General features: G+C 41.8%; 2 protein-coding genes across 2 annotated transcripts in view; both read right to left on the reverse strand.

Moving 5' to 3' along the window:
• Positions 1 to 2,294: 2,294 nt before the first annotated feature.
• Positions 2,295 to 14,155, reverse strand: Mmp27 (matrix metallopeptidase 27). Its single transcript, XM_008829908.1, has 10 exons — positions 14,054 to 14,155; positions 12,638 to 12,876; positions 11,184 to 11,332; positions 10,966 to 11,097; positions 8,211 to 8,372; positions 7,911 to 8,031; positions 5,820 to 5,950; positions 4,873 to 5,032; positions 3,948 to 4,051; positions 2,295 to 2,524 (listed from the first exon to the last, which is right to left on the reverse strand). The coding sequence occupies exons 1-10, from the start codon at positions 14,153 to 14,155 to the stop codon at positions 2,295 to 2,297; spliced, it is 1,530 nt and encodes a 509-aa protein (XP_008828130.1).
• Positions 14,156 to 21,025: 6,870 nt separating this feature from the next.
• The window catches only part of Mmp8 (matrix metallopeptidase 8), a 16,143-nt gene continuing 13,994 nt past the window's right edge, over positions 21,026 to 23,174 (reverse strand). The window contains exons 8-10 of the mRNA XM_008830071.2: positions 22,680 to 22,833; positions 21,723 to 21,826; positions 21,026 to 21,582 (exon numbers count right to left, since the gene is read on the reverse strand). Of these exons, the coding sequence (XP_008828293.1) occupies positions 21,473 to 21,582; positions 21,723 to 21,826; positions 22,680 to 22,833 (368 nt within the window). The 3' untranslated portion in view covers positions 21,026 to 21,472. The remainder of the gene's footprint in view (positions 21,583 to 21,722; positions 21,827 to 22,679; positions 22,834 to 23,174) is intronic.

Genomic DNA, 23,174 nt, shown 5'->3' on the forward strand with positions numbered 1-23,174 from the left:
CTCTTGAGTGCTGATCAAACAGAACATTTCCCTGCTCTGAAAACTTGCCACTTCAAGAAAACCTAAATTTCATTGTTGAATGTTTTGTTTGTTTTCTCGCTCTCTTCTGCAGATTTAACTCATAGTGATTTATATCAGTAACAACCGACCTCTAATTCTCTATAATGTTGGATAGATACTAGATAATAAGTGAATACAGAACTGAAATTTAAGATTTGTCATCAAGTATGGTAAAGAAAGTTTTTAGTGGGCTTGGAGAGATGACTCAGCGGTTAAGACCACTGACTGCTCTTGTGGAGGACCTGGGTTCGATTCCCAGCACCCAAATGGCAGCTAACAACCATCCATAACTGTAACTCCAGTTCCAGGGGAATCCAATAATCTTTTCTGACTGCTGAGTACATGACACAGGTGCACTTACACACATGCAGGCAATACAATTATATGCACAAAAAAATAAATAAAAAAAGTTTTTATCGATTAATTATTTGTAAATATTCTATCTGAAGATGTACAAGGGCTGGATTCCAACATTAAGATATACTGTGTTTTTCAAATAACTTCCAGTCCAGAACCACAATTCTGTTCTCTGGAACAAATCATTCATTGAGTTGGGTTTGATTTTTCTCCTGTACAGTCATCTTCTCCCCTTCTCTCTACTCTTCCCTCCCCTCCCTGCTACTTCCCCCATCCACACACCTCCCCCCTCCCCTCCCCTTCCTTTCCTCTTACCTCCCCTTCCCAGATTGCTTCACATTAATGGACGATCTTCCTCCCTCATCTCCCAAGGCAGAGATTACAGGCTTCAGGAGAGTGTCTTTTTTCTCCATATGTGTGTGTGTGTGTGTGTGTGTGTGTGTTGTACACTCACGTGTGTGTGCAGTTATATGTGCCCATGCATGAATGAAGGCCAGAAGAGGTCATAATGTATCCTCTATTACGCTCCCTCTAATTCTCTTGAGACAGGGTCTCTTATTGAACCTAGAGGTGGGCTGGTAGCCAGCAAGCTGCAGAGGTCCTCCAGTCACCAAGCCCCATGATGCATGCACATGGTCATGCCCATCTTTTACATGGGTGCCAGGGATCAAACTCAGGATCCTTGTGCATGCACAGTAAACCTTCTTTCCTCTGGACCACCTCTCCAGCCTGCACTCCAACCCTGTCCCCATGCAAGTTTCTTAAGATTGTTCTTATGATAAAATAGATGATAAGGTGATGTTTTTCTCTTTGTTCTCATGCAAGAAGAAATTCAAATACATATATTTATGAATTTGTTTCTGTTCTCCTTCACCTGCTCAAGTCTCCAGAGTAAATAACCATTGTCAATATAGTCTTGTTTAGGCTTGTTTTGAAAGCTGTTTCTTTCCACACCTGGCCACAGACCCTTGAGGAAATCACAAGGACAAAGCAAATGCCCATTATGGTTTCTGTTCATAACATTTTCTATACTTATTTTTTTCTCCATTGGCACATCCTCAATACATTACCCCACCGGAATCAAGTCTAGCTGACAATCTTCCAACTTAGGTATAAGAAAATTTATTAAGGGCTTTGATAAGTATGTTAGGGTATAACAATAAAGCCTAATTGTAAGAGTTTACAAACTCAACAAATATTTGGTGGAACAAAGAGGAAAGGAACTTTTTGTCTGCAGGCTCAGGTGATCCCAGTGTATCTCAAACACAGGGAGGAGATGTACGTTTCCTATATATAAGATCAGTGTGCACAAAACTCACACTTTTGTGCTCTGTAAAGAATGGTTCAATACATTGGCTAATGTTTGGAAGACTCGGGGAAACATTTCTTTCTTACTCTGACTAGCTCCTTAATTGTTGGGGACTTGCCTGGCATGTAACACATACACATCTTACCCAGGCTCTCACTTCCCTTCTTGGGAAGTCAACTAGCTTATTTTATGTGTGAGTTCAGAGAATGTGTAGGGATGAAGGATACAGTTTTATTAGGCTTATCAGTTGGACTCCAAAGGACTAGATGAGATGGAATGCTGAAGAGTGTTTTAATAATTGTTTTTAGCATTTTGTTTTAAGACATGTCTTAGTTTCCCAAGTTCACAAAGCATGAAATAGGCTTAAAGTTCAGTTAGATATTTTGTTTATACTTAATAAGCAACCTGTTGGAAGAGTCAAGTAGCTTAAACTTGTTGACTTACTCAGTAGACACATAAGTAGTATCAACAACTCAGTGTTCGAGAGTGGTTTTATTCTCCTTTGAGGCAGAGTTCAGGTTAAAATATTTCTTGGGGTTTATTTAGGTGTATGAATTAATTGGTAACTCTATACTTTTGTCAGCACGTGAATGATAATGAAAAGAAACAAGCTTGCAGGCTGATGATGTAACATCCCTACTCCTCTGGAATGTGCTTTCTCCTTGGTTCTGAAGTCTAATGTTGAGCGTAGTGGTTCTTTACATTGGAACCAAGTATTGATTCTCATCACTCGGGTAACATTCTTTGCCGTAATATCATATTCAAATTGTTTTGATCCTCGGAAGAAATAGAAGAATCCTAGAAACAGAAGGGCATGATTAGTTACCTGATGTAAGTGCATAGTGGTTCCCTGGATTATATGAATGTAGAATCTAGTAACATCATAGAGAAAAAAAGATACTTGTGGAATTATATAGATACATTTTGCTTTTGTGTTACTCTATGGGAAATCGTATTGTTTTTGTTTCATTGAAGAAGAAGCCAAGCACAAGTTTCAGAGGGTTTGTGACCTTAGTAGCCAGATACAGGTTCTCAAAGTAGGTTCCAACACGGCACCTGGAGGGGCAGAGGGTGAAGGGACTCTGGGTTTGGCCTTGGGCCCTAACATAGTTCCCTCAGCTACATTCTCATTTCCATAAAGCTGATGCATGTTTACCTAGTTCAAGTTTTGAGGTTCTGCTCTAGGTGTCATGGTGATAATGAATGGTGCCACTCAAGATAAATGGGTCTAAACTGGTCTACAAAGCGAGTTCCAGGACAACTGGGGCTACAGGGAGACCTTGGCTCAAAAAGGCTTCCCCAAAATTATTATTATTATTATTATTATTATTATTATTATTATTTAGTGTATGTGTGTGTGTAATGTGTTTGCGTGGGCCATGATGAGCATGTGGAGGTCAGAGGACAACTCTGTGTGCTCAGTTCTTTCCATCAACCTTTATGTGGGATCTCAGAATCAAACTTCAGGTGTATGTGGCCAGCACCTTTACACTGAGCTACTTACCAGCCCTAATTTTTTTAAAAGTATTATTTCATGGTCTATGTCATTGTCTTTGAAAATATAGTTGGTGGACTTTGTGCATTAAATTGCCAAAGGTTCTGGACTGGGGTGCAGCTCAGTGGTAGAGCATTCACTTAGCATGTGGGGGCCCTCTGTTCAATCCCTGGAACCACAAAACACCAAAATTAAACAAGGCAGCAGTAATGACAAAACCCCAACCAACCAATGAAAAAAAATTAGTTATTAAATGTTCTTCTAAAATCTCAGATTTCTGGGTCTCTCCCATAACCCTCAGATACTTGAAATACATAATTTTCTCATACACGAACCCCAAGCTATGTATGTTAAACTATATATATATATGTATATAATGTATATATGCACACAGATACAAGTATATTAAAGTTCAAGAATCATTGACTTCATGTGCTTAGTCATCTTTCACACTTTAGGGGTGTCTTTTAGGGAGCATCCTAGATCCACAATTGACTAAAACTAAATTTGGTGCTTTTCACATAGATTTGAAATCACAGAGTCTAGTTCGACACCTCCCGATTCAGTTTGTGATAATGTCTGCAGAGTCAATGTTTATTAATCTGTGTATGCACTTGAGAGTCGTAAAATGACACTAAGCTCAAAATGCTGACATCTACATGCCGTCTTGTTTTGCAGTCAGTGCAGGCTCCCAAGCACCTTGACAGCAGTACTACTGACACTGACCTTTATGCTGGAAGACTGCATCCACGCGGAGACCAATTCCTGGAAAGTACTTCACTATCCTCTGTGGGTACCCTCTGTCCATGGCCTGGGCCATCTCATCATACCTACAAGCAGAGATTTCAAAGGCTTCTACTTGACTTCTTGATTTCTGTTGGGAGAATTTAATCCTCTGTTTCCCTGCTTAAAGTCAAGCAGGGTTATGTGGGCTAAGCAGGCCAGGCAAAAGGAAACTAATAGAATCAATGACTAAAACATTATGCTTGGTTGGATCATATCCCTTGTGTGTGTTTATATATGTGTGTGTTGGGGGATGCCTCCTACCCAGCTCTTGTGGGTTCTGGGGATTGAATTCAGGTCTTCACACTTGTAAAGAAAACCCTTTGCTGTCTCCCCAGTCATTTTGTCGGCCAGAGGAGATGGCATCATCTCCTTAGCCTCTATTTAAAGAATCTTAAAAAACAACAATCAGGGAGCTAAGCATGTGGCTATGTAGTAGGAGACTTACTCAGCATGCACAAGGCCCTGGATTTGTTTTCCAATGCCACACAACAACAACAGCAGCACCAATAACAAAACGAAGAAAAGGCCACACCATTTTCCAGAGTGGCACTACCCTGAGGAATTGTTAGAATAAGCTGTGGGCACAGCCCTGAGCTTTCCTAGATTTTGACTGGCTTTGCTTCTGCCATTGCATTTAATTGGCATTAATAGATTTATTTTTTATCTTATTTTATTTAAATTGGGGAAAGATAACTGGACTCATTAAAACATCTTACTCTGGTAAATGTCATATATCTGAGATTGCCTTCAACACAATTCACTCAAAGACTACAGATTTGCTTTATGGTTATCTGTGTCAAAGTGGTGCTGTGGTGGATAATGTCCTCCCTGAGAAGACGATGGCCTTAGTGGTCTATGTGCTCACCTCCAGTACCAAATGCCTGAAAAGAAGTAGGTTTTTTGTGTGTCATGGTCATAGACAGCTGCATCAATTTTCTTCACGTATCTTGGAAAGCCAAGTGTATGAATGGATTTGGGATAATCCGGCAAGACAGCGTACCCTCTGATTGCCCAGAAATTTTCCTCTAGGAAGAGAAAAAGGGATTGTCTTCTGATCTGCACCTTCCAGGGAGAATAGATGACTCAAGGAGTTTGAGAATGGCTGGAAGCCCAGTTTCAGCCTCTGTTCTTTGGCTGCCCATATCATTGGTACTATATACAAATCCTGTGTACTGTGACTAGATACCCAGGTGGCTGCACCCTCCTGTGTGTCGAATGTAGAATCTTACCATCGGTTTCACCTTACTGTTCCTTCTGAGTAACTTAAATCTTTGAACACATTCTCCAGATTCTTGTCAAGAATCTTTGAACACATTCTCCAGATTTCAGCCCCAAGTGTTCTCAAAGGCTGGTAGTCTAATGACATTTATGTAAAAAGTAAAGTTGTTTAGATCAAATGTGATACCAGTTAAATTTAAATGTCAAATAATGACTAACTTTTGGAATAAGCATATCTAAAATACCACAAGAATCATATGTATGCTAAAAATTCTTGTTGTTTATTGAAATTTATAGCAACCCTTATTTTTATTTGCTAAATATAGCAATACTGTAAAAAGGGAGCATAAAAGAACAAAATGGACTCATAGTTTTTTATCATATAGATTTTTTTAGTCCCAGTGCAGTTGGGATAGTGGTGGTCTTCACGGTACAGAGAGTCTCCTGACTCATCATCATTTATAACCAGAACCTAACTTCAGAGCAGAAGTCCTGTCCTTCAGCTCATGAATGAGGATTATATTCTCTGCACTAAAATGCTCACTGTCCTATTTAGGCAAGAGGAAGAAGAGGAGCTGTGACAGGCATGCTTACCTTTAAAAACCAGGACCTTGTCTCTGGGACTTTCATAAGCAGCTTGTAGATCAGTTGGCAGAGATGGCCAGAATGAAGGAATTAGCTCAAATTCCACATCAGCGAGCTCACAGTAAACCCTCCAGAAGTGGCTGTGTTAAAACAACAAATGCTTTACAAATGTCGCCCATGTGTCTGTATCGATCAACATGTTGCAATCTTAGGCTTGTATTTTTTTGGAGGGGACACATATATGTACTTGTGGTATGCATGTGTGTATGTTTGCATGTACATGGGCATATGTGTGTATGCATGTGTGCATGCACACATCTCACGTGTGCTCATGCATGTGAGGCCAGAGGTTGTCACTGGGTATCTCCCCAGTTGCTCTCTACTTTTCTGAGGCTGGGTCTCTTGCTGAACGCACAGCTCCTGATTCTGGTTAGTCTAGATATCAGTTTGCTGCAGGGATGTCCTGCCTCTGCCTCCTGTGTGCTGGGGTTACACACAGACTGCCACACTTACTCAGCTTTTGTGTGGGTGCTGGGATCTGAAATCTGGTCCTTACACTTATGTGACAAGCATTTTGTCCCCTGATCCCCTTAGGCTTGTGGCTTGTCTTTCTTTGAACTGACTGGTATCTTCCCTAAATCATGTAGAGAATTAGCACAATTTCCCCCAGAAAATTTAGATCATTGTGAGTTTGCTTCTCGCTTTTGGACTTGCTCAGGACATGCCTGCGTGTCCACCCTTTCTGTCTTAGAGTGACAAGCCACCCACAGAGATCTTATGCAACAGTTCTGAGTGCTTGGGAGCCTCTTTTGCAGAAAATCCTAACAGTGTAAGCCAACATTAAACATTCTAAGAGGAGCTTAAAATTTTAATTTATTGTATGTGTGTGTATACATGTGCCACTGAATGTGTGTAGAGATCAGAAAACAAGTAGAGGGGAGTTGGCTCTCTTTTCTACCATGTGGGCCCCAGGGATTGAACTCAGGTCATCAGGCTTGGTGGCAAGCACCTTTACCCACTGTATAGTTTCACCAGCCCTCTAGAGAAGGACTTTAGAGGCTGATGTTTACGGGAATGAAGAAATATCATTGGCATTTCCTCAGAATTTCCTTTCTGGATCTAAAATTCTGAATGTGCAGATGACACTGGGGAAGTCCCTACCTTCCACGCCTCTCCTCTAACCAGTGGTTCTCCTCTGAACCTGTCACAGGTGGTCTGTCAGTCTCTGCTGGTCAGAGTACAGAAGGGAGCCATATAGTTTCAGTGTTGGACAGTGCTGGGTCAAAGGAGTCCTATTTCAAAAGTTTTATTTTTGCCCCATATCCTTGCCAAATGGTGTATGTCCTGATGCTGTGCTCTGAAAATACAGCCATGGTATATGTAAGTGACTATCAATGCCGAGCTAAGCCCAGTAAGTTATATACAGTGAAAGAAGAGTCTTGCTGCTGCAACCATCACTCAGCTAGTGCCTCAGTAGGAAGTGGTCAGTGGGCTGGCGTGGTGGCCTTTCATCCCAGTACTTGGGAGGCAGAGGCAGGTGGGTCTCTGTGATTTGAGGCCAGCCTGGTCTACATAGCAGAGTTCCAGGCCAGTCATGGTTACATAGTGAGACCCTGTAAAACAAAAAAGTATGTAGGGTTTTCACATTGTGCTGATACATGCTTAAGCTCTTCAGGCAGAGAGAGACTTGATATTCAGTATTTGCTGATTTCCAGGGTGTGAATCCACCCTGGAAAGTTTGGCAGATGTGAACTGATTTACAAAATTCCCAAAAGTTTAACAGTAGGCTTAAGTTCAGCTATAAGATGAGTTGAAGATCCCCTTAGGATTAGTGTGTTAATTTTGGCCAAGAAACCATTGTAGACTTGACTTTACTTTTTTATAGAAAATAAAAAATTGCTTTTAAACATTTAAGATTAATTTACCAAAAAAGTATAAGGTATGCACACATGGTAAAACATTACAGTAGCACATGAAGTTATAAAATGTGATGTAAACAGCTGGACCCTCACAGTTGCCAGGATCCCTTGTTGAGCCCCAATTGCCTTGAAGAGGAAAATCTTCATAAGGAGTTTGAGTTTGCCAAGGGAGTGGGTTTACCTGCCTTTAAAGAACATTATTTCTCCTCGGAAAGTGGTGATAGCATCCAAAGTCAAGTCAGGGTCACAGGCGTGAGGTACAGGGGTTCTCTTTGGCTTGTGGGGTACCTTTGGTAGACTTCCTTCAATGAGAAAATAAATACCACAGTGAATTAAGAAGGTGCTAGGAAATATGTCCACACGAGGATCTTACTTAAGTGGAAGCTTGCTTCATGATATTTCAAGAAGTGATATTCTCAATTTCCTTTCTGAGTAGCTTCCTTTTGAGTTTCCATACATTCAGCTCTATAATGGTGCTCACCATAGATGGACTGGATTCCACTGATATCATCCGGAGACAGTGGATATTTGTTAGGATCCAGGGAGGCATAATTTGGGAACATCAAGGCTGTCTGATCACTTGAGTGAGAAAGCCCCAGAGAATGACCAAATTCATGAGCAGCCACGAGAAACAAGTTGAATCCTTAAGAAAAACAGAAAACAGGAGTATGTGAGTTGATCAAACAAAGAGTGGTTTCTGGGAATGTAGCTCTGTGGTAGAGCATGTACAAGGCCCTGGGTTCTGAGAGAGAGAGAGAGAGAGAGAGAGAGAGAGAGAGAGAGAGAGAGAGAGAGAAAGCTTGGAACATACGAGACAGAGAGGTAGATGGGAGGGTTGCTTCTGAGGCTAGAAAGTAGCTACATGGAAGGAAGGAAAGTCTTGCTATGTAGCAGCTGATTTTTGTACTGTACTTCTCTGGGCACTATTTTAGTACATCATGGAGAAATTTAACTCACTAGGCAGATAGCTGGAGACCAGTGACTCAGAAATTGTTTATTGTTTAATGTAGTATAGTGGTGCACACCTTTAATCCTAGCACTTGCAAGGCAAAAGCAGGCAGATCTCCGTGAGTTAGAGGTCAGCCTGGTCTACATGTGGAGTTCTAGGCCAGCCAGGGAGACCAGGCAGTGAGACCCTGCCTCAAAAACAAAACAAAACAACATAGAAAGGGATGGCATTATTTTTCAGAAAGTGAAGCCACCTGTTTTTGGTTGCTGCTTGACTTTGTATGATGGTATTGCTCATCATTATACTGTTGTGAGATCCTCTGTCAGCCATATGATGAAGTCCCAGCTCCTTACCCAGACCTCCACAATCTAGTCCTAGCCTCAGACCCATCACACAGCCCTCTGTGCTCCAATTCCTGCCTTCTTTCCAACCTCATGTTTTCTTTCCATGTTCTCTGAGCTAGTCACTTTGGATCATGTTTTCCCTCATCTCTGCTGGGCTCTTTCTAATGTCTGTGTCTAGACTTTCATTCCTTTCCATTTTTCTTTTGAGACAGCGTCTCATATATCCTAGACTGGCCTTGCATTCATTATGTAGCTGAGGATGACCTTGAACTCCTGAAAGCTCCTGCCTCTGTCTCCCAGGTGCTAGGATTACAGGTGTACACTGCCACACTCACTTTCTACAGTGCTTGGGGACAGAACCCAGGGCTTTGTGCATCCTAAGCAAGCTCTCTACCAACTGAGCTACAGCCCCAGCCCCTGTACTCCACTTCTCAGTGTATTCTTTCTCCCCACACCCTCTGCTATGCTGAGGAAATGTAATAAAGTGATCATAAGACAACTCCTTTTGAACTGCCCACTCAGAACTTAGTTGAGGGGCTATATTTATCCTCTACATTGTAAAAGCAAGTTTTGCCAACCCATGGGCTACAACTCTGGGCTTTTTAATAACATCTTCTTTGGCAGAAGGCTTGAAGCAATGAGGGTAATATTAATTAACACTGAATATTGGTTAAGGATAATAAGGTGCTGAAATCTTCAATCTCTGTCTCTGGATATGAAAGTAAAGCCTGGTGGAGCAGGGGCTGCCAATCCCAAGTTTGGCAAGTGCTTAGGCTATTTCCTATAACTGACTAAGCATATCTATACTGGCTTAAGATCAAGACCAAAACCAAAGAAATGTATGTCTCAGCAGAAGACACCCAGTAGACGGTTTACCCCACGTCTCAGTTGCCTGCGTACAGTGTTCTTCCTTTATCTTCTTGTCCATCTGTGATGTGAACTCCTGTGGCAGTGGCTGTAGCTCACCCCAGGCTCTCCCTGTTGCCTGAAGCTCAACGATGCTGACCTCTCTCCCAGTCTCATCCGTACTTGGGAGAAGAGCTTCAGGTGAGCAGAGAGTGGCCAATTTACAGAAACTATAAAACAGACCCAAGGGGGCGGTGTGCAGTCACAGGGTCAGGAGTGATCTGAAGCTTTGTGTGTTACCCATCTGGAGAGCCACAACCTGTACTTTCCTGGGACCCTGGAGGCCAGACCCCAGACTCCAAAGTGTTATGCCAGCAACAGTGACAAAAAGATGGACGAAACAAGAGAACCCGCCAAGCTGCTGCTTTGTTTAGTGTACACGTTACTATGAGAAATTTTGGGTTTTGTTTGAAAAGTAACATATATATATATATAGTGGCAGAGAGGCCCATTAAAAAATAAAATCACCTTGTTTGTTTGAAGAAATAGGTCAAATAAAAGAACTAGGGTCTAATTCCTTTGCAGATGGGGAAGAGTTAGAGAAAGACCATGCTTTTAAATTGATCCTGTATGGACCATGAACTCACAAAGTATTCTTTAAAATTTCCACCTCCCCAGGGACTTCTTTCAAGCCTCAAGCTGTAAGTAAATGACTTCAAACACTGGTACAACACATAGCCTTGTATAGTGAGAGAATGTGGATTAAGGCTTTATACATCACACGGGATCATGAATATCTGAAAGGCTGGAACTTTTCAAGCATCTCCTTGGGGTCCATACAACACACCTTGCATTGCTTTGCATACACATGGACCTACAGGCACTATGGATATATAAACGAGCACATGAATAAATGATGAAGGCTGTTTCCACACAAGGACTAGCAACACTGAAAAGCATGGTGTGGATAAGTCTTCCCAAGCACAGCTATCTGAATAAATACTAAACACTTTACTAATGTCATCTTGGAAACAGCGATTTTTTTTTTTGCAGAGATTCTTTAACACAATTTTTCTCCTAGAGGAAATTATATTCACCTTCTCCATCTCTTGTTGTCCATTTTTCATCTTCATCAAAGTGAGTGTCACCACCCAGACCCAGACCAGGAGGAAAGGCATGGCCGAGAACTCCCAAGGGACCATCGAAGTAGCGAGGACACCAACCATGGACTGAGATACAATCAAGGAGGAGAGAGGTCAGGTTCCTCACACCTGAGAAGAAGGTGGCCACACTGCTCTCCCACTTCAACCCTTACCTCGAGTCCTGAAGGCAATCATGATGTCTGCAATCCCCCTGGAAATCTTGCTGAACGTCAGTGGAGTCACCTTGCTCCACACTTCTAGAGCTTTCTGAATGGCATCATCCACATCAGCTCGTGCCATATCCGGAGTGTAGTTCATTATTCTGAAAATTAACAAAAATACAGCAATTATAGTTATACTGTCTATATGTACATGCATGCTACAAAATCATCTGTAGCCTACTAGTCAATGACTGAAGTAACTTTTGGCATTGTCCTATTTTCTTACATTTGCATATTGCTTTATTTAGATGAAGTAATTTTACATACGCTAACTGTTCTAGTTTGCTTTCTGTTGCTGTGATAAAACACTTTGGCCAAAAGCAACTTGTGGAGAAAAGGGTTTATTTGGCTTATGCTTCCACATTACAGTTCATGACTGAGGAAAGCCGGAGCAGGAACCATGGAGGAACCTGAAGCAAAATCCATGAAGGAACACTGCGTGCTGGCTCCATCGTGGGTTCATGCTCAGCTAGTTTTCTTATACCACCCAAAACCACATACCCAGAGAATGGTGCCCCCCACAGTGGGCTGTACCCTCTTGCATCAAATAGTAATCAAGACAATCCCTCACAGACTTGCTTGCCTGTAGACCAATTTGATCTTGGGAAATCCTTCAACTGTGCCAAGTTGACAGTCAAAGCCCACGAGGACACTAGGTCAGTTCTTTTATTCCCTGAGAATTAGGTACTATGAATGTAACATTTAAAAACAGGCATTTCAGAGAGGTTTAATGACTTCCCTAAGATCGTACCCTGAGTGGGGCAGCGATAATCTCATGTTTATGTTTGATTCAGTAAGAGGAAGAGCTATCAAAAAGGCTGTAGAGTAGTTATCAAGATCAATGACTCTGTTTTCAGAATGGGGTGACAGGCCATCTTCTTTGGGGGCAGCGAGCCAATCCCATTATCCTTCAGATATCTGAGGCAAACTCTTATTCACAAGGGACCCACCCAAGAGTTGAGATTCATCAGCTCTAACACATGTATGCCCCCTCTGCTCCTCTCTTGTTCTCTCTCTCTCTTTCTCTCTCTCTTTCTCTTTCTCTCTCTCTCATTCTTCCAATTGTCTTTGCATAGACTCCATCACATCTACAGAGCCCTTACAGGCAGGTAGCATTGCTTCTGGTCCTGCGCTCAGGGCAGGCAGAGCCTAGAGACTGGAGTCTATCTGCTGGGGCCAATCCCCTGTGCAACTCTGCCCACAGGAAATAACCCACCAATTCAGCTGCTTTCTGTCCAAAGTTGCAGGTGTAATGCTGCCTGAATCACAGGTCTGTCGTGAGGATTGATGGAATGCACAAAATGCGGCAGGGATATGGGAGAACTCAGTCAGAGGAGTCGCTCTGATTGCTTCTTGGAGATCAGTGTTTAAAGAGGCGAGATGACATAAGTTGGCAGAAGCATTACCTGTATGTAAGGCTGTGTTTCCTCCACCCAGGGAGAGTGTAACCATACTGCCCCACGTCGGGCACGCCGCACCTGGGCATCTTCATGATCTCAATAGTGTTTGAATCCAGTTTTCCAGTCACTGTCAATCCAAAAAATGCCTGCATTTCCCGAATTTTGCCATCTAAGAGACTCCCATTTTTGCTTTGGACAAGATGACTCCCTTCTATCTCAAGAGAGTAGAACTTGTTGAGATACACCTGACCAAAAAGACAAGAGTAAGCACAGACTACCAGAGAGCCAGTACTTACCTCAAAATGAAGCAGTAGCCTGAAATCTTTGGCGGTAGGGAGATAAGAAGGAAATAAACAGCAAGGAAATAAACAGCAAGGGAAAGAAAGGGAGAACGCAGAGGAGCGAAGAAACACACCCTGTCCTTCGATGCCAAGACTCAGTTATTTATAGGTGACCAGAGCAGCCAAACCATACAGCCCATAAAACACCAACCTCCCCCAAAGGGCACAAAACTTCATCTGCTTGTTCAGTGATGACACAGCTCACAGATTTTTGCTGATTCTTTCATTTGGATTGTTTTTTGAAACAAATTTTAGAAGAGATAATAGGTAATTATCTATTTTGCAAATTTATGTGATTTAACCAAATATGACAAATTACCTGGACTTTCAAAGGGGTTACTAAAGTCATATTCTGTTCTTACTTAAAAAACCTTTTCCTTTATTAAGTTTCTAGGTTAGAATACAAAGCAATGGGATTAGTCATGATATGTATACATATATGTGACTGTAGTTTGTTCCTGTTCATTCTCCTCCACAAACTGTCTTCCTCCACTGTTTCTCCCCCCCGGCCGGCTAGTTCCCTCACCTCCCTAGTTAGTCCTAACATCTACTTGCATGTTTCAAAGTATTCCTTAAGTTCTCTACTTCCCAATTCCCTCAAGACTTCCTCCTCCCTCTCATGATCCCCTTTCAAGTTTCAAATTGGGTAAAGGGGCATTATGGGATAGTACAAGTTTAATGGGGGGTAAAGCCTTGTACTTTTAATATCTACATACACATATACATATCTATACACATATGTATATATACATATAGACATATACATATATACACATTTACGTATGCACAAGGTGTTCCAAATTGTAGGTTGAGTGTTTCTGGAGGCCTTGAAATGTGTTCCTGGAGCTCTCCATTCTAGTAAGCTGCCTCTTTTCTTATCTTGCTATTGCTGGCCTCGGTGACCATTGCTTAGAGCTATAGCAAGTCCTGTTCTCGGGCTCCACCCTTGACTCTCACCCCTTATCCAGTTTGTGTCCTTAGGAAAAATGAAAAGTACTGCATTGTTCTGAGCAGATCCCAAGAGAAGCCCTAAAAGGACCGTTCTTCTTGCTAGCTGCTAATAGCATCGTAGAGACAGTACCTGGGCCAGCTGCTGGTTTGCATCATTTCCCCCTTTTCGGTCTGCGGGAAATGCGGAAGAAAGTGTTAGAAAAAGAAAAAATAGAGGCAGAAAGCACTTCATCCTCTTTCTCTTCAGTTAAAGCTTGTTCCTGTTTGCATGGGATTTAGAAAGTAAAGAGTAAGACGTGGCATGAATTGGCTTGTGTCATAATTTAATTAATAACAGCAAAGGACACTTGCCATGAAGTGTGTCATAACTTTTTTTTTCCCTCTTAGATGGACTTAATTTTGCAATCAGGATCAACCACATTGTAAACTTTTGAACTGAATATATTATGTAGCAAGACTCCAAGTTTTCTCTTTGCAAAGTTGGTAGTGTTTTCAGCATGTAAATTGTTGTGAATTGTGAAAGAATTTTCTTTGGAAGGAAACCATAAAATATCTTGGTAGTGTGATACTATGAAAAGACAATTGAATCAGGAATATGTTTACTAAAGTAAACCACAAATGCTTATCAAACACCAGCTACTCCACTCTGAATGCAATCATACTGATGAGTTCAGACTCATGCAGAGGCTAATATAGGCACAAATGCACAGTGCAGATTATAAAGACTGATGTGTCTGTCCAGGGGTGTCCGCCCTGCAGCCTTGGGCTGCGTGCTTCCCAGGGTAGGTATGAATGGGCTCCAGCGCATTTGTAGACAGCAACATCCAGCCTAGTGTCAAAAGGGTGCACATCCTTGTGTTAGACTTTTTGTCATTGTGACAGAATACTTGAGAGTATAACTTAAGAGAGGAAACATTGACTTTGACTTATGGTTTCAGGGGCTTTAGTCTATAATTGGCTAGCTCTGCTGTTTCTTGGGCGTGATGAGGGGGCCTATCATGGTGAAAGGGTGCGGAAAGCAATGCTCACCTTGTGGCAGGTAGGAGAGAGGGAGGGAGGGAGAGAGAACACATAGAGACACGCACACAGAGAAACAGAGGCAGGAGGGAGGAGAATGTTGTGCAAGAGGCCTTCCTCTTCCTCTTTCTAGTTTTATAAACACACTTTGACATGTGTATTATTGATCTCCTAGGTGCTTCTCAGTTCAGTCAATTAGAGAACCACATGCTAAGCCATCACAACACTAGAAGGGTTAAAAGACAGGGAGACTGCTGCTGGGGTCTGTGGCCCAGAGGCTTCATGTGATAACACAGCTTGCACTGGGACAGGCAGTTTCAAGGTCAGGTCACTCACTTCCTCCTCTGTGTTCCAAGTTTGGTTATGGCAACGTTTTTTAAATTAACATTTTGTAATTATGACTATGAAGATATTTATGAGAGAGACAGTAAACTATGATTCTTTCCTGTATAACTTTTGTCTTTGAAGTTGACAGTGGAATTGGTTTAATTTGTGAATTCCCCAAATTATCCAGTAGAACTCTGAATCCTTTCTTAAAATATGTATATAAGCTTGACGAGAAGTCTAGAAGTACAGCTTGCCCTTTGAAGTCACTCCTTTGAGATGCTTGCCTGGTCTTCTCCAGTCTTCTGTCATGAAGCTGTTATCTGTCATCCACTAGAGAATTCCTGTGACTCTGTTAGGTCCCTGTTCCTGGATTTAACTTTTCTATCTGTTTCTAAACTGGCTCCCTTGTCTCAATGGGGGTATACCTTTCATAAGTTTCTAAGGAAGAATGCAAAAAAAAAAAAAAAACCCGAACCTTCTCATGCCCATGAATGCCTTTTATTCATTCCTCACACTCGACTGAGAGTGTGGCTGAATGCTGAATTTCAGCTGAGATTAAAGTTCCCACAGTGCTGACAGCACTGACCCCATGTTTTCCATCAAGCTGCTGCTGAGATGCCACCATCCTGGTTCTTGATAATTAAAAAAAAAAGGAAAATTTCTCTTTACCTGGTTATTACAAAGTTTCATAACCGTTAGCAATGCTTCAGTGTGGCTGTTCTTGTCATGGGTAGGAAGCGGGCATATTTGTTTTGGTGACTGGGATTGGAAGTAAATTTCCAATATTATTTTTTCTTCTTTTTTTCCTGGTCTTTTTGAAACATGGTCTTCCTTTAGCCCCAGCTGTCTTGGAACTTGCTGTGTAGACCAGGCTGGCCTTGAACTCAGAGATCCGCTTGCCTCTGCCTCCTGAGTGCTGGGATTAAAGGCGTGCGCCACCAAACCTGGCATCCAATATTCTTTTACAATTTCTTCTGATCATTTCATTTTCTGTTTCTGGGATATGCATTTATTGAATTTCCTGGATTGAGTTTTTGTTTCTAACATGTCTTTTAAAATGTTTCCTACTGTACTAGTTACTTTTCTGTTGCTGTGATAAAGCACCATGACCAAGGCAACTTATGGAAAGAAGAGCTTGGTTGGCTTATGGTTCCAGAGTCCATCGTAGCTGAGGAAGCATGCCAGGAGGCCTCCAGAGCAGAGAGTTGAGCTCTCACATCTTCAAGCAGGCACAGGAAGCAGAGAGAGGAACTGGAAGTGGGAATGAGGCTTGTGACCTCCCAAAGCCCACCCCAGTGACATGCTTCCTCCAGCAATGTGATACCACCTAGACCTCTGCAAACAGTGCCACCCACCAAGGCCAAATTGTCGAGTCTATGCAGGACAGCTACTCAAACCACCACACCGACCAAACCACCACACCGACCAACCTCACTTTCTGGTTCACCTATTATTTATTCCAACCATCATATCTGTGTGTGTGTGTGTGTGTGTGTGATGTGTGTGTGTGATGTGTGTGTGTGATGTGTGTGTGTGATGTGTGTGCATGGTGTGTGTATATGATGTGTGTGTATGATGTGTGTATGGTATATGTATGATGTGTGTTTATTATGTATGTTGTTTATGGTATATGTCGATGTGTGTATATGATATGTATATGTGTGTATGGTTTGTGCATATGGTATATATGTATGATGTGTGTGGATGATGTATGTGTGTGATGTGTTGTTGGGAGCTATTAATATAAGCACAGCCATTATGTACATTGAGCTGTGGCAGACTTGCTTATTTACTTTATGACCTTTCACCTTGACTCAAGGGTTTGTGTTTTACACACAAGCACTGAATTTTCTGTCAAGTCAGGAGGAATGTGCTGATAATTTAGGGAAGATGGTTAATTGGTGGAATTCACTACAAGTATTTGACCGTTCCTTGACCCTCAGATAAAGGTGGGAAAGAAGAGCTGTTGAAGCTCATTGAGCTAAGTGAACTGTGATTATCTGAGGTTCTGCTGTGTAAGAAGGCTGAGCTGAAATAACCCGGGGCTGCAGTCCCTACTGACAGTCCTCCCAAGTGTCCTTTCTCTGTCTCTTTTTTTTCTTTCATCCTCACTCCCCCTTTCAGGTGCTGTTCGTCTAAGTCCGGCTGGCACCGGCAATGTGTGTATTAGTTACTTTTCTGTTGCTGTAATAAAACATCATGACCCAGAGAACTTATTAAAAGAAGAGTCCAGAAGGGCAAAAATGCATCATGGCAAGGGAGCGGGGGTATGGCAGCAGAGAGGGTCAGATGAGAAAGCTGAGAGCTCACATCCTCAAGCAGGCACAGGAAACAGACAGGAAACCCAGCAAGGCTTAAGAGCTCTCCAAGCTCGACCCAATGACAGGCTTCCTCCAGCATGGCCACACCTCCTAAAGGTTCCACGACCCTCCCCAAAGAGAGCCACAAACTGAGGACCAAGTGTCTAAATACTTGGGGCCTATGAGGGGACATTCACTGAAATCACCACAATATGTGTGTATGATGTGTATATACGATGTATATATAATGTGTGCATGTATGATCTGTGTGTGCACTTGTACCATAGTGCACATGTGTAGGTAGAGGAGAACAGCCTCAGGTGTCAGTCCTTGCCTTCCACCCCTGTGAGGTAGGGTCTTTTGCTGATTGCATGTACGTCAGGCTAGCTGGCCTGTGAGAGTCCCCCTGGAGTTCCTGTTTCCATCTCCCCTCTCGCTATAGGAGCTCTGGGATTACAGAATGGTGTGCCGATGGGGTCTGGCTTTTACATAGGCTTTAGCAATCCGAGCTCAGTTCTCATACTTTCACAGCAAGTGTTCTACACACCGAGCGTCTCCTTAGCCTTATAACTTTAATTTTGAAGAGTACTTTATAGTTCTCTGAGTAACTATATTTACTTTTTCATTTAAAATTTTTTTATTGTTGCTGCAATATACTGTGTTTTTGAGGATGATAAAGTTGAAATTCTTTATTCTGACATTTTCTTTCACTCCCAGGATCATCTCTGCTTCTTCAAACTTCCTTGGTTGGTTCCTGTTTTTTTGTGATCTTTCTTCCAATGTTTGGTGACAATGTGTTGTGCAATCTGTTTGGGACAGAGGGGAAAGAAAACTGCCTGGAAGCTCTTATGTGCAAGGGTGGGGCTGGTGAGTTGGAGCTCTTCCCTGTAGGAGGTGGGATTGGCCCCAGGCCTTCCATGTGATGTATTCATCAGAATGAGAGTTGATTTAATGCAACAGAAAATTCTACAATAGCAGGTACTTAATAAAACTAAAATTTACTATTTCCCCATATAAAAGCAACCCAGGCTTGGTGGTCCAGGGCTTCTACGATGACTCCACGTCATCACGGATCGAGGCAGTATCTACTTTGTTACTCTGTCTATTAGAGGGCCTCATGGTCTGTGTGGTGTTCCAAGATCTAGCCACCGAGTCTGCATTAAAGGCAACACGAAAGGAAGAAAAAGACAATTCTTTTATTTATTTATTTATTTATTTATTTTTAAGACAAGGTCTCTCAGTAGTCCCAGCTGGCTTGGAACTCACTCTGTAGACCATGCTGGCCTCCATCTCACAGAGATTGGCCTGTTTCTGCCTCTCAAATGCTGGGATTAAAGGTGCATACCACCAAGGCACCCGAAAAGGCAATTCTTAGTCTTGTTTGAGAAATGCCACACAAGAGTCAATTTACACACTTTGGCTAGCAACTAGATACATGGCATTGAGCTGTGAGGAAGGTTGTGCAGCCTTAGCTGGGTGCAGTGACACGCCGTGAAGCCGCAGGGGAGGAGTGAGAGGAACCAGCTGGCATTCCTGGCCATGTCCAGGTTTCTTCAGCTCCTTCATCTGCAGATCTTTTCTCTGACTGCTAAGTTTCTCCAGAGTGAGCTTCTCTGATTTTCTGTCATCTCAATCTTCCAGTAGCAAATGTAGAAGATGTCCTTAGTGTTCTTCATCACAGCTCCCCAGCATACCACCTTCCTGTGATGAAGTCCAACTCGTGCACAGTGTGAGAGACTTTGTGTTTCCTGCCCTCGAAGTGACAAAGTTGCCAGGTCAGTATGATGAGCCCAGATGTGTAGGGGAGGAAACATCCCCAGAGACAATCATCTCCCAGCGAGTGCTGGAAATGATGGAGAATGTTTCAGCTCTGGCATAAGGTGTTCTATGACCACTGAGCCATCTCTCCAGCCTTTGTTTTATATTCTTGTAAAATAAGTTGAAAATAATGCGCTGACATGCCTAAGTGAATTTTTGAGGTCATGATTTGAATAAATGTTTCACAATCTGTGGCACAGTTATTAAAAGTTCAATAGTATAATAATTCTGACAAGGGAATGGAGGGCCACTCTTCATCTCAAGGGTGCTGCTCCTTTGTGTGCTTTGTGTGGGCCACATGCTGGTATTTCATAAACAGATCACAAATCAGACATCTGAAACAATCTTTATTTCAAACTCATAGTTTGCATCAGAACAAGATGGCATGCTGATTATCTGTGGGGTTTATAAACTTTAATGAAAAATGAACATAGAATACACTTTTGAGAAATACATTTAACACTTCATGTTTACTGTGTCATAAGCTGTGTTATATTCTAATATCTGCAAATATGATAGTATAATGATTTTGATGTCTGGACTTATGGACCCACAAAGACATTAATAGTATAATGTCTGGGGTTAAAGGTGCACACCACTGAGGAAGGTGAAAAGGCAATTTGGATCAAAGACACTGTGGGTCCATAAGTCCTTAAGCTGTTAACAGAAAAGAACCATTAGTAAATTTATGTATGGAAGCTTAGCTTGATTGGTACTGAAATTCATGCCCAGCACTGTTCTCTTTGTGCAGCGAACCCATGTCTGTAGAGTGTGCCCTTTCAAGTACCCCTGGAAGTACAAGAGCTCCAGCTGGCCCATTTATTTTGCCTCTCAAAGAAGAGAGCAGGAAGGAGGAGCGAGGAAGAGGAACCTTCCTGTTCTGCTGCTGCCCTGGGAGATGCCCGGTGTACTAAGCAGGGGCTCTACTTTGGCATCTTGTCAAGAACAGGTGTCAATCACTCCCAAGTTGATGATTCTGGGTGGTTTTTTTTTTTTTTCCAGTACCAGAGAGTGAACCTAGGAGCTTATGCTTGCTAGTCAAGTGCTCTCCCTCTGAGCTCCATCCCTAAGTATCTTAAGTGCAGATGCACTGTGTTGATTTTCTAGGGCGTTTCTTACAAAGTAGCACACATTTTTATGAAGCAGAAGAACGGTGCTGGAAGGCAGAAGTGCAAAATCAGCAAGTATCTCAGGGCGGATCTCCTCCCTGAAGGGGATAGAAGATTCTTGGCCTCTACCCAGCTTCCACTGCCTGGCAATTTCTGGCATTCTCTGACTTGTAGATCCATCAGTCCAGTTTCTGTCTCCATTTCTGTATGGTGGCTATGTCTGTCTGTCTGTCTTCCTCTGGATCAAACCTATGTCTCCTGAGTGCTAGGCAAGTGTTTTTTTGTTTGTTTGTTTGTTTTTTTTAATCACCGAGCTGTATCCCCAGGCCTCTCCCCCTTTTATAAGGACACATATATGGGCTTAGGGTCCTCCCTAATCCTACATAATGCCATCTTGTTACCTTTACATATTTAATTATATCTGCAAATACTTTGGTTCCAAATAAACATCTGGGACTAAGATTCCACCATATTTTTTTTATTGGCAGGGAGAAGGGCACAATTCAACTCACAATATATATCCTCCATGTTTATTTCCAAAGGGGGAAATAGCACCACATTTTTTGGTAAAGACAAGGGGATATTCTCTATGTTGTTAATAACCCTTAAGTATAGCCATAATTCAGTGCTAAATTATATGTACATTTAAGCTGTATTTAAAGAAACAGGAATACTTGAAGTCAGATAAGGAAGTAACAAAACAGTGAACTTTAGAAGTCAGATAAGCAGATAATAAAATGGTGGACAGAGATGACAAAAGGACTTGCTTCCCTTCTCTTTGTGATGTGTTCCCTAAGCAGGACTGGAATGTTAGTGAACTGAATCAGCCTCGGCCAGGAGTGGAGAATTACAGACACCTGTTCTCTGAGGATGCCTGCAGAATTAGACTTGAGAACAGTGTGAAGGGCACATATGGTGAACACGCAATCTGCATTTCCATTTATTCATAAAATAGATGCAGGGATATTTGGCTTTGCTTCAACGCTGTCTACAGTTAAGCCATAAGTTGCTTCTTGCAACTCCAGTGACTCTGTGAGTATTGAGATTAAATGCGTAGTATCTCGGTCCACTGAAGAAAAGGAAGAAGGCTATAAAAAGAAAGTTTGTCAAATTAGCTTATAGAAGATCTGAGATATCTTCAAATAAGCTCCCATCCCTGACCAAATATAATAAAAGCAAATGTGCTATTTTAAAATTTTAAGCAAATTTGTCAATTTTTCCTACTTACAGTCTTGCAGGAAAACGGCATCGACTCTACAGTTTATTCCTGGGAAGGTGCTGGGTGTGCTTTTGGGATAACCTGGGTCCATGGATCGTCTTTGGTTGTCATATCTACCATGAACAAATGTCACAGGATTGAAATCCTATATAGACTAAAGTAATAGCTTTCATTTAACTGTGTGTATGTTACAAAGTACCCTCAGACAGTTTTCTCATTCAGTCTTTACAATATCCTATTGACTGAGATTGAGAATGATTAGTTTCTCTACCTAAGGACCCAAACTTCTTTATAAAACACATGAATGCCACTGATTCTAAAACAGGATTATGATTGCTGATATGGGATTATTGCCCAAATGAGATCTTCTATTTTCTAAATATTCTACTTCCTTGGCAAATTAAGCATAGATGTGTGTATATGTACATAAATGTAAATAAGTTCATAATTTTTAATATTTTAGACAGCATGCAAAATAGTGGGCTTCATTGTGACATTTCATAACATGTACCATTGTACTTTGTTCGTTTGTTACTGTCCTTTATCCCCCACAGATAAGCCCCCTTTTGCTTTCATGTTTTAATAACTTCTTCTCATGCATCAAATTCTGTAAACCATGTGGCAAATATTCATTTGAGAATGTCAGAACTCCACTCATAAATAAGAATCAATCTACTTCTTTCCTTATTTCCTACTGCGGTGCCTCATGTGAATGAGTTCATGCTACAGAATCCTCAGAATGTTTATGTGCGTGTATGATAAAAATGAAAATTTGAAAATTTAATATGATAAAAATGAAAATTTGAAAAGTCAAAGGCAACATTGTCTTTTGATAAAGATTATATCCTCACTAATCTGTCAAAGACCATGTAGGTTAAAAACCTTCAGATGTCAGATTGTTAATGGTTTGTTTACAGGACAACGAAACAGATTTCAATTTTTAATTTGAAAGCATTGTTTTCTTACCTCCAGACTTGGTTGTTTACAAAGAAGTATGTCTTGCCTCTGTAGGAAACAGCTGCGTCAATTGCTTGGACAGTGCTTGGGAAGCCATAGCTTGATATATCCTTGGGGTAACCTCGCTGAAGGTCATAGCCATTCAGAGCCCAGAACTGTTTTCCTGTCAACAATTCGGGTAATGTATTGAATAAAGCTCTTCCATTTCTGTAGTGTAACACACACCATGTCTTGGTTATTATAGAAATGAAAATGGAACAAGTAGTTCATGAAAGATGAAGGTGCCAAAGTGAACCTCATGGGAACCCCAGCAGCACTTCCCTGCACCTATAAAACAGTCAAACTTTTTGGCCTGCCATTCAGGGCCCCCAGACCAGATGTCTTGCTTGAGGTGACTTCTTCTTCTTCCTCTTCCTCTTCTCCTTCTCCTTCTCCTCTCCCTTCTCCTTCTCCTTCTCCTCCTCTTCGCCTCCTCCTTCTCCTTCTCCTCCTCTTCTTCTCCTC

The sequence above is a fragment of the Nannospalax galili genome, unplaced genomic scaffold (assembly GCF_000622305.1).
Source record: "Nannospalax galili isolate Female #2095 unplaced genomic scaffold, S.galili_v1.0 scaffold1750, whole genome shotgun sequence".
NCBI lineage: Eukaryota > Metazoa > Chordata > Mammalia > Rodentia > Spalacidae > Nannospalax > Nannospalax galili.

Excerpts from the sequence above, each read along its gene's own strand:
- Mmp27 (XM_008829908.1), bottom strand. The coding sequence starts at position 14,155 with ATGAAGTGCTTTCTGCCTCTATTTTTTCTTTTTCTAACACTTTCTTCC. Across the intron at positions 11,098-11,183 it reads GATTGCCTTCAGGACTCGAG|TCCATGGTTGGTGTCCTCGC; the intron begins GTAAGGGTTGAA and ends ATTGTATCTCAG. Across the intron at positions 5,033-5,819 it reads CAAGGTCCTGGTTTTTAAAG|AGGAAAATTTCTGGGCAATC; the intron begins GTAAGCATGCCT and ends TTCTCTTCCTAG.